This window comes from Penaeus japonicus, unplaced genomic scaffold, assembly GCF_977035675.1.
Source record: "Penaeus japonicus unplaced genomic scaffold, GWHDUDI00000001_assembly GWHDUDI00000012, whole genome shotgun sequence".
NCBI classification, from domain to species: Eukaryota; Metazoa; Arthropoda; class Malacostraca; order Decapoda; family Penaeidae; genus Penaeus; species Penaeus japonicus.
Genome location: NW_028234414.1, coordinates 1,743,187 through 1,754,928, shown reverse-complemented (window position 1 = coordinate 1,754,928; position 11,742 = coordinate 1,743,187). Strand labels below are relative to the sequence as shown.

Sequence of the window (11,742 nt, the reverse complement as noted above, 5' to 3'; positions counted from 1 at the left end):
TCAAATCGTGGATTCATTTAGTAAACAGCGCTATTATGAGACACAGTTTGCTCTGGGTTCTGCTGAAGCTGAATTTTGAAAGCAACGTCGATTTCCGATATCACTGTCAGCTGTAGGAGCTTCTTGACGGAAAATACTTCAACTCTGTAGTTAGGAGACAGTTTGCTTATTCTATGTTTGTGTTGATCAGACAGGTTTAGTGAGTCTGTTCTAAATGAGGCCCAAGATCAATTCTGATGTTATATAGTAGCATAGATATGGCACTAAACCGAAGATTCAATGTCATTTCGTGAACAACACGCAAACCGATCCGCCGCATCCATCGTTTGACTGTAACATGATCCGAACATGTCCAGCATCAGTTGTGGCATGTGAGGGGACTCATTTTGCTCGTCTTCCTGTATCAGTGCATGGTTTGTTTATCAGCCGCGTGGAGATTATCTTTATCAGGCTAAACAAAAAAGTGATATATATATATACATATATGCATATATATATAATATATATATATGTACACATTTATGTATACATATGTGTGTGTGCGTGTGCGTTAATACAAAGATACAAATAGACGATAGGCTTTGCAAAAATCTATTTCTTCAATAATCACTAAAAGGCAAAACGTCTGCACCATCTTTCATCAGACACACAGTAAACCCGTTGATATATCGTCTTAAAAGTGAATCCGAAGCCTCTGTAATTCACTCCGTTTTTTAGCGAAGTGTTAAGAAGTCCGTCGCTTCCGTGTCTGTTCATGAGCTCCGAGTTCTGAACAATGCTGCGGACAGGGATTTCGTTTCCTCAAAGGTCATAATGGCCTTCAACTGATGCTTGGCTTTTTAGAATCTAATCCACGCCTGTTGTTCATTCCTTTATTTAGTGTTTCTAATAATTATTCATGTAATTCATTTCGTTTTAATATTTGCATTCCCTCAGAGTGATTCTTACTTTAAAGAAGTCATATATTAGATTCAAAAATGATTTACTAGTTCCCCTAAATCCCCATAAATCATGAATAGAGTAACTGAAAAGCGACCGGCTTGTCCTCCGAAGCCAAAACCTCTTCGCAAATCTGACACGGAATTGTCATTTAGCCTCTTTGAAAAATCATTTTGCAACAATCCGCAACAGAGTTTTGGCCGAAGACTTCGTTGTCACGTAAAGCACTAGAGGGCGTGTCCTTGTCCGCGGGAGTATAAAAGGAGACTGGTTGACGAAGACACATGCCGTAGGGGTCACCCAGACCTGCCATGTATCACAGCATGTATGACAGATCGGGAGGAAACCAGGCATAAAAAAAAAGAAAAAAAAATCCATGTTCTCGCCCGTGGTTCTCGTTCATGTTCTCTTTCATGTTCTCATAATAAAAAACATTAAGCTCTCATGGCTCATATGCCATGCACCATGCTCTCTCTCGGGGGGAAAAAACATCACCTGTGCTCTCGTGGTTCTCGTTAATGTTCTCTCTCATGCTCTCTGGAGAGAGAGAAAAAGAGAGAGAGAGAGAGAGAGAGAGAGAGAGAGAGAGAGAGAGAGAGAGAGAGAGAGAGAGAGAGAGAGAGAGAGAGAGAGAGAAATATATATATATATATATATATATATATATATATATATATATATATACATATACATAAATACGTGTACATGTGTATAAGCATGTACATAAATGCATATATAAGTGTATATATGTGTATGTATACAGCAGACCAGGTCTTTGTCTGACCGTGAGTGCGTCGCTTCCGTGACCATACCCATAATCGTCCGCAAATTTCACGCCCACGATTATGTCTATGTCCACGGCCACGCGCGTGCACACGCACGGACAACACCTAGAGACAACGCTCGTTGATTTTAAGTAAACTATGTACAAGTACATAACCCACAACATCCTTTATATCAATATAAAGGCAACTACCCTACATTGAAATGTAGTTATTTAAATCAAGAGTAAACAAGAAAGCACAGCAAGCAAACAAAGCGAGCAAGGGCAGACGCCTCCTCCAAAAATAAACATTAAGGCCTCGACGAGGCTTCTGACCTCCAACCCAAACCACCGATGCACTGCTTGGAAGCCATGCAAACAAAACCCATCCTACGCCTGTCCCCCCCTTTAGCTAGCAGTCACCGAAGACACACTTCTCGCTGAACAATCAGGATGAAGGTTTCAGTAAGTCGAAAGGGGAAAGCAATGGGAAACTTACAAAGATTACATTCTATCTTTATCCTATAGATCTAAGAAAGCTTTAGGAAACAAAGTGAATCTTAAGATATTTGAATCCCTCCTTTGGATTTAATTACATATGGATAGGATCGGATTCCTAATAAAGAGAGAGACACTATAGCACTGTTGATTTGAAATAGGAAACATAATTTTGGTATATAATAAGTCGATATTGCTAACTAATAATAAAAGGAAGTTACCAACGTGTGATTAGTCTTGTAGAAGATCCAGCGTGAAGGACACAATGACCTTTCAAAAAATGGAATCGCTTCGTCACTTTTGGCGCCATTGTTTAGGAACTGGGAAATGAAAAGCGGACACGGAAGTAACTTGCATTACTTTGTCAAATTATCGATTGTAGTGAACAATGTAGTTAATGTTTTCCTTGTCAGCTGTTCAAGAGTAATTGTGCTTTTTAGGAGACGTAATGCTATATGTGATCACAATAATTTGTCCCTTGATAAAAATAAACGTTTGTCAGAACTAGATTGCTATAGTTCACGTTCTTACTGTTGCACCAAGACGTCTATTTTGGCAAGAGCAAGATGGAGAATGCAATACTATACCAACTAGACCAAACGACCCAATAAAAGGATAGTCAAACCAAGATCAAAATAGCTCCATAACAATTACCTATTTACTCATAACTGAGTACTCACCGAGTACTCACGTTTACTATCATTACTCAGTTATGTGTAAATAGGTAATTGTTATGGAGCTATTTTGATCTTGGTTTGATTATCCTTTTATTGGGTCGTTTGGTCTAGTTGGTATAGTATTGCAAAAAACACAACCATTTTATCACTATTCAAAAGATATGTTATAAGTATAACATTATGCTCCGACAGTGAATGGTAAGAAAATTCCAAATTGAGTCAACAAACATGTGCGCTATTCAGTGAAACACATGGAGTATGTAGTGAGCTATGATACATTTTACCCTAGATTTTTTATTATTATTAAAGATGTTTATTAAAGATCAGATCAGTAATAAATATTTCCATTCATATGAATACATAAGAATAATCACCGTCATCCACACATATATAGTTACAGGTATAGACATTCAAATAGTGTTAAAAGGATTAGAATATATGGATTGTGTAAATAATACGCAAAGCTGGAAGGATATAGAAAACTTTATTTTACAAATTTCATTATTTACTAACAGCTTAAGTATGCAATTTTTCATAGGTTACCAAATGTCTGATGATCATGTTACCAGTGAGCTGCTGTCCGGAGACTCGCAAATGGTGACGGAAGAAGAAGAGAGGACAGCTCCGTCAAAACTCACTTTGCAAGTGTATGTTCCGACACTGTGGTTGTCAAACTGATGGAAAATGAGGTACGAGTGAGGTAGGAAGGCCCCGACTCCCAGCGAAGACACGCGTTGCATCTCCGTTGACCATCTGGGAACAAGGGAGCCGTTGCGGTCGTACCACTCCACGCTGTACAGGTGCATGTTGCTGAGACTCGTTCCATTTGCCATGCAGTAGATGAAGGCCTCTTCATTGTAATGCAGTTCGACTACTGTGCTGTTCATGATGACTGCATGACCCGATGGACTCTCTTCAATGGGATAGGAAATTATCAGCGAGGCCATGCACAGGATGGTCGTAGCCGCCGTGACTGCTAGCTTCATGCTGGCGTAACAGCTCGACTCAAATCGTGGATTCATTTAGTAAACAGCGCTATTATGAGACACAGTTTGCTCTGGGTTCTGCTGAAGCTGAATTTTGAAAGCAACGTCGATTTCCGATTTACTGTCAGATGTAGGAGCTTCTTGATTGAAAATACTTCAACTCTGTAGTGAGCAGACAGTTTGCTTATTCTATGTTTGTGTTGATCAGACAGGTTTAGTGAGTCTGCTCTAAATGAAGCCCAAGATCAATTCTGATGTTATATAGTAGCATAGATACGGCACTAAACCGAAGATTCAATGTCATTTCGTGAACAACACGCAAACCGATCCGCCGCATCCATCGTTAGGCTGTAACATGTTCCGAACATGTCCAGCATCAGTTGTGGCATGTGAGGGGACTCGTTTTGCTCGTCTTCCTGTATCAGTGCATGGTTTGTTTATCAGCCGCGTGGAGATTATCTTTATCAGGCTAAACAAAAAAGTGATATATATACATATATATATATATATATATATATATATATATATATATACATATATGCATATATATATACATAATATATATATATATATAAATATAAATATATATATATATATATATATGTACACATTTATGTTTACATATGTGTGTGTGCGTGTGCGTTAATACAAAGATACAAATAGACAATAGGCTTTGCAAAAATCTATTTCTTCAATAATCACTAAAAGGCAAAACGCGTGCACAATCTTCCGTCAGATACACACTAAACGCCTTCATATGTCGTCTTAAAAGTGAATCCGAAACCTCTGTAATTCACTCCATTTTTTAGCGAAGTGTTAAGAAGTCCGTCGCTTCCGTGTCTGTTCATGAGCTCCGAGTTCTGAACAATGCTGCGGACAAGGATTTCGTTTCCTCAAAGGTCATAATGGCCTTCACAACGAAACCTACCAAAGTTGTAATCGATAATTTGGATTGTCCAAAGTGATACTGATATGATAGAGAATAATGGTTTTGGCTTCCTTTTATTATAATTATAGTGAAACAAGTTATTTCTTTTTACAATTTAAGTTTTCGATGCTGTCAGATTACTATATATTCTCTGTGTATATCATAATGGAGGGGCGAGCGAAAGAAAAGAAGGGTGAGGGAGAAATTGAAAAAGAAACTAATTGTCAGAGTGTGCATATTATTCCTTCGTTTCACATGATACATATAATCTCTACACGGCTGATGGTGGAACAAATGCAAAATTGCTTTTCTGACATGTCGCTACCGATGTTAGACTTCATCGCGGCATGTCATGGCAGAAACTAAGCAAGTCGTGAATTGGTTTGCAGTTTGTCTACGGAAAAAGGCCTTATCTGCAAATCATGCATAATATCTATGCTATCATATCATATAAGACGTCGAAGTTATTCCTCGAAATTGTTGATAAACTTTATTCAGAGGAGAATCGTTAAAGCAACACAAAACGGATTTAGCAGTATTCTCATTACAGATTTGAGTTTGTTTCAGTCAAGCTTTTATGTCTGACTTTTAGCTAATTTACTGATTGATTAATCAAAATGATCTTCCGCGTCAACAGTTAAGGAAGACACATGTTTGTTGTAATGATGAATTAAATTGCCAAACTTTTTTTCTGTATGTAAACACAAGATAAAAACTTTTTGCAGATTTCCATATCAACTGACCTAATTCAAAGCGTCTATATTATGCGTTGATATCCCAATTCATCATCATCGTTGTATTTTATCAATATATTCCAGTATACATCGTGTAGATGGGTACAAGAGATATGAGACACTCCTGGCATCCTCCCAAAAGAGGGGCATCACCTCCAGCCTTCTCCTTTCCACGAGTCTACCTTGTATTCCTGATTCTCAGCCTTATTAAATCATATATGTATGGGTATATGGGTATGAGTGTGTGTGTGTGAGTATGGATGCGTGCCTTATCATTATGATTATTTCAGATTTATATGTCTTATATCTCTTGATGCGTTAATAGTTCATATATCTTATCAAATTTGTATTTATTTACTTTCTTGTTTTTTATATTGCTACTAACATCCTTATTATTTTACAGTTATTAACTTGATATCTTTATTATGTAAAAGGCATTATCATCATAACCCTACTGAAGAGGAAACCAACATTTCTTTCTAAATAATCTTATGATATTTCTGGTAGTAATTTTGTTTATTCCTTTGGGTAAAATAAAAATGGAATTCAGAGTCGATGGAATCTATTAGTTTCCTAAAGTCTCATAGATATAAACCACGAATTGTCTCATCCGTAGAAGCCGTAGCCGCGACCTCCATGTCCTCCGAAGCCGAAGCCTCGTGAGCCTCCATGAAAGCTGCTGAAACGGTGTCCGGGATCAGCCTCAGAATCGGCATCAGCGCTCCTCTTGCCTCGCCTGTACGAGGATCCAACGAAGCCTCCGTGACCTCCGAAGGTTCCGTGGCTCCTCAAACCTCCGAAGCCAAAGCCACGACCTCCTCCGAAGTGATGAGCTGGATCAGCTTCAGGAAAAGGCTCAGCTGAAGCCAAGGCTACGGGCTCTGGACTGGCCTCAGCGCTTCTCTTCCCACGGTACACACTGAAACCCCTGCCATGACCCCCCAAACCCCTGCTGAAGCCGTGGCTGAATCCTGAACTGAAACCTCTATGGAAGTGTCCAAGCTCAGCATCTGGAAGCGGATCGGCTCTTCCACTCGCCACAAGGAGGACGCCCAACACACCAAAGGCAGCCTGGAACAGGATGGTGGGCGTGATAGTAACAATAATAACAGAAATAACTATGAGCAAAGTTATAAACGTAGTAACTTGTGACCTCAGATAAAATATAATACAGCCAAAATCATAGAATGATCATAAATGATGGATCATAATGTTTCGGATCCTCTTGGATTCATCTTTAATAGTTTCGTCATTTGTTTCGTCTGAAGAGGAACCTGGGTGCATTAGAAAAGTCACTACCTATCATACTTATTTCATTGTGACTAGTTTCGGTGATGACTAAGGTGCAATAATCACAACGTTAATTATCATAAGGATAATAAATGATGATAACAAAATGTAATAACATTATAGAATTAATAACAATGGTGATAATAATTATGATAATGATAACTATGGTAATTATTACGATGTCAATCATAATAGTGATGGTAATTATAACAACACTGACGATAATCATGAATAGGAAGCGAAATGATAATGATGACGTCAATAGACAAAAAAAAAAAAGGTTATTTCTAATACTATCCCACTTTTTCAAAAATAGTAAGGCTAATATCCTGTTAGGTTCTGGAAGTTTCAATAACAATCCTTGCCTGGTGACTTCAACTCACCAAGACTTTCATGATGATCGTTCGCAGGAAACTGTGTCTTCGTCGACCAAGCGTCCGCTTTTATACTTCTAACGACAAAGACACGCCCACTGGAACTTCGGTGACGTGGCGAGTTTCACTTCCTGGAAAGGTTATTTATGACCTCTGATAAAGTGCATTGTTTTTCAAAATGTTTCCTTTTGTGTAAAACACACAAGAACATATAGTACCTACACACATTTATGTCTGTGTGAGAATGTAGTTGCAGTTTGGTATGTTCTTCATGAAATATTTGTCAAGATTTACTTCTCACTATTGCTTTTCAAGATTATCCTCCATCATGGCAGATTTATCATTAACACCATAATTTTCATAAACATTTTTGTTATTATCATTAATATTATAATAATTATTATCATAATACAAGAATCCAACATTAATAAGACAGTGTTCCGTTGTTTGGGTATCTTAGTAATCATGTAATTGCATTTCCTTTTCGATGACTCTTGCTTGAGTCTTATTTGGCAAATGGAAAACAAAGATTGTCCTCATATATCTTAAGATTTTTTTTTTTCTACCTAATAATAATAGTTTTTGGTGTAAAAAACACAACCATTTTATCACTATTCAAAAGATATGTTATAAGTAGAACATTATGCTCCGACAGTGGATGGTAAGAAAATTCCAAATTGAGTCAACAAACATTTGCGCTATTCAGTGAAACGCATGGAGTATGTAGTGTGCTATGATACATTTTACCCCAGATTTTTTTTATTATTATTAAAGATGTTTATTAAAGATCAGATCAGTAACAAATATTTCCGTTCATATGAATACATAAGAATAGTCACCGTCATCCACATATATATAGTTACAGCTATAGACATTCAAATAGTGTTAAAGGGATTAGAATATATGGATTGTGTAAATAATACGCAAAGCTGGAAGGATATAGAAAGCATTGTTTTACAAATTTCATTATTTACTAACAGCTTAAGTATGCAATTTTTCATAGGTTACCAAATGTTTGATGATCATGTTACCGGTGAGCTGCTCTCCGAAGACTCGCAAATGGTGACGGAGGAGGAAGAGAGGACAGCTCCGTCAAAACTCACTTTGCAAGTGTATATCCCGACACTGTGGTTATCAAACTGATGGAAAATGAGGTACGAGTGGGGTAGGAAGGCCCCGGATCCCAGCGAAGACACGCGTTGCATCTCCGTTGACCATCTGGGAACAAGGGAGTCGTTGCGGTCGTACCACTCCACGCTGTACAGGTGCAGGTCGCTGAGACTCGTTCCACTTGCCATGCAGTAGACGAAGGCCTCTTCATTGTAATGCAGTTCGACTACTGTGCTGTTCATGATGACTGCATGACCCGATGGACTCTCTTCAATGGGATTGGAACTTATCAGCGAGGCCATGCACAGGATGGTCGTAGCCGCCGTGACTGCTAGCTTCATGCTGGCGTAACAGCTCGACTCAAATCGTGGATTCATTTAGTAAAAAGCGCTATTATGAGACACAGTTTGCTCTGGGTTCTGCTGAAGCTGAATTTTGAAAGCAACGTCGATTTCCGATTTACTGTCAGCTGTAGGAGCTTCTTGACTGATTCTGTTTTTGTGTTGATCAAACAGGCTTAGAGAATCTGCTCTGAATGAGGTCCAAGATCAGTTCTGAACAACAAATTCGAAGGGGGTGGTGTCATATAGTAGCATAGGTATGGCGCTAAGACGAAGATTTAATGTCGTTTAGTGGATAAGACGGAAACCGATTCACCATATCCATCGTTTGGCCGTAACATGCCCTGAACATGTCCAGCATCAGTTGTAGCATGTGAGGGGACTCATTCTGTTAGTCTTCCAATATCAGTGTGTGGAACACTTATCAGCCACGTGGAGATTACCTTCATAGTGCTAATGAAAATTGCGATCTTCGCAAAAGAAAGAAAGAAAGGAAAACTGTGAATATAGATATAAGTATATGTAATATATATATATACATATATATATGTATGTATGTATGTATATACGTATATACATATACATATATACATATATATGTATATATATAAATATATATATATAAATATAAATATATATATATAAACATATATACACACACGCCATACACACACACACAGACACACACACACACACACACACACACACACACACATATATATATATATATATATATATATATATATATATATATATATATATATATATATATATATATATATATATGATCATCAGACATTTGACAACCTAAGGGAAATTACATAGACTGAGGATGAGTTGTAGAATTAAAAAAATAATAATAAAAAATAAAACAAATAAAATAAAATAAGAATAAAATAAAAAAAGTTCCGTCTATTCTTCCATTTTTTAATATTATTAATTCAATCATTTTTTATAATTCTAATCACTCAGCAATTGAATACATATGCCTAAATGTATATCTAATTCTGTGAAATAAATTATCCTTGGGTATTCACGTGAATATAATGCAGAAAGGATGATTGATAAGATAAATGGCTTGAATAAAAATGAGAATAAATATCTGACATTAAGTAGGCCAATGTTATAAATCAATAGCGAAAAGAAGTCACTGACACTAAATCAAAATACAAAGACACATCAAACTCTCCAGAAATGGATTCGCTTCGTCATTTTCAGCGCCATTGTTTAGGGCTGAGAGTAGAATACAAGACACGGAAGCGGCTTGCCTTTTCTTACTATTTTTTTCAGAATATCGGGTTAAGGACTTGAATATTAGAATTAATATCATTTTCAGGTCGACGAGATGTCATTCAGGTTCGTGGTGTTACTTTCTGAGAACTTTTAGGCAAGAGGAAGACGGAACTGTAAAGAAACCAACAAAGGGAAGTGCGGTGACCAAAGGCTTTCTTGATTTACTCCTTCATTAGGGTATGCAGCGCTGATGAAGTAGGTACACGCACACACACACACACACACACACACACACACACAAACATATATGCATATATATATATATATATATATATATATATATATATATATATATATATATATATATATATATATGTGTGTGTGTGTGTGTGTGTGTGTGTGTGTGTGTGTGTGTGTGTGTGTGTGTGTACTTATATATGTATATAACTCGCTTCCGTGTCTGGTTCTGTACTCTCAGCCCTAAACAATGACGTTGAAAGTGACGAATCGATTCCATTTTGGAGAGTTTGATGTGTCTGTGTATTTTGATTTAGAACCAGTGTCTTTTCGCTATTGATGTAAAACATTGCCCTCCTTGATGTCAGATATTTATTTATTTATGCTCAAACACATTCTGTACAAAAGGAAATTATTGAGAAAAACATTGTTTTATATCGGAGGTTACAGATAATCTTTCCAGGAAATGAAAATCACGCCTCTGCAGTACCAGTGGGCGTATCTTTGTCCCTGGCATTATAAAAGCGAACGCTTGGCCGATGAAGACACAGTTCCCAGCGAACGATCATCATGAAAGTTCTGGTGAATTGATGCTGCCAAGCAAGGATTGTTGCTCTATGAAAGGTCCTAGAACTGGCAGAACCTACAAGGATGTTGCTAGCCTAATTTTTCTGATAAAGCGACGGTGAAATAGCATTATCAGAATTGATCATTTTGATGATTTGTATACTTTTTTATATTTCTGATATCATTAACAATGGTATCGTAATTACCGTATTCATTATTAATATTGCTATTATTTTCACCACCATTGTCATCATTGCTATTATTTTCATTATCATTGTCATCATTGCTATCATTTTCACCATCATTATCATCATTGCTATTATTATTAACATCCTTTTTCTTATTGCTGTTTTTAACATCATAGTTATCAATGACATTCTCATCATTAGCATCATAGTTATCAGTGAAACACAGCCACAATAAGAAGAGTGAATTCGTGACGTTTGGATTCCTCTCCGGACGAGACAAAAGTCGGGAGGGATGAAGAGGAATCCAGATGATTCCAAACGTCACGAGTTTTTATTCTTTTCCTATTGTGAGTGTGCTTCATCTTATCTGCATTCACACTACAATGAGCTTGTATTTTGTTCACAATTATCACTGTTGTTACTGTTATTACTACTTTCACGCCCACCATCCCGTTCCAGACTTCTGCTGCTGCTGTGTTAGGCGTCCTACTTGTTGCGAGAGGAAGAGCCGATCCACTTCCAGATGCTGAGCCTGGACATTTCCAGAGAGGTTCCAGTTCAGGATTCAGCCACGGCTTCAGCAGGGGTTTGGGGGGTCATGGCAGGGGTTTCAGTGTGTACCGTGGGAAGAGAAGCGCTGAAGCCAGTCCTGATCCCGTAGCCTTGGCTTCAGCTGAGCCTTTTCCTGAAGCTGATCCAGCTCATCACTTCGGAGGAGGTCGTGGCTTTGGCTTCGGAGGTTTCCGGAGCCACGGAACCTTCGGAGGTCACGGAGGCTTCATTGGATCCTCGTACAGGCGAGGCAAGAGGAGCGCTGAGGCCGATCCTGAGGCTGATCCCGGACACCGTTTCAGCAGCTTCCATGGAGGCTCACGAG

At 37.9% G+C, this 11,742-nt stretch overlaps 2 protein-coding genes across 2 annotated transcripts in view; one reads left to right on the top strand and one right to left on the bottom strand.

Moving 5' to 3' along the window:
• Positions 1 to 6,022: 6,022 nt before the first annotated feature.
• Positions 6,023 to 7,220, bottom strand: LOC122242500 (uncharacterized). The gene is made up of 2 exons (XM_042999797.2): positions 7,199 to 7,220; positions 6,023 to 6,596 (listed from the first exon to the last, which is right to left on the bottom strand). The coding sequence occupies exons 1-2, from the start codon at positions 7,208 to 7,210 to the stop codon at positions 6,132 to 6,134; spliced, it is 477 nt and encodes a 158-aa protein (XP_042855731.2). The 5' UTR covers positions 7,211 to 7,220; the 3' UTR covers positions 6,023 to 6,131.
• Positions 7,221 to 10,360: 3,140 nt separating this feature from the next.
• The window catches only part of LOC122242498 (uncharacterized), a 1,506-nt gene continuing 124 nt past the window's right edge, over positions 10,361 to 11,742 (top strand). The window contains exons 1-3 of the mRNA XM_086542871.1: positions 10,361 to 10,413; positions 10,598 to 10,710; positions 11,254 to 11,742. The exon at positions 11,254 to 11,742 is cut by the window's right edge and continues 124 nt beyond it. Coding sequence (XP_086398997.1) covers positions 10,361 to 10,413; positions 10,598 to 10,710; positions 11,254 to 11,742 — 655 coding nt within the window. The remainder of the gene's footprint in view (positions 10,414 to 10,597; positions 10,711 to 11,253) is intronic.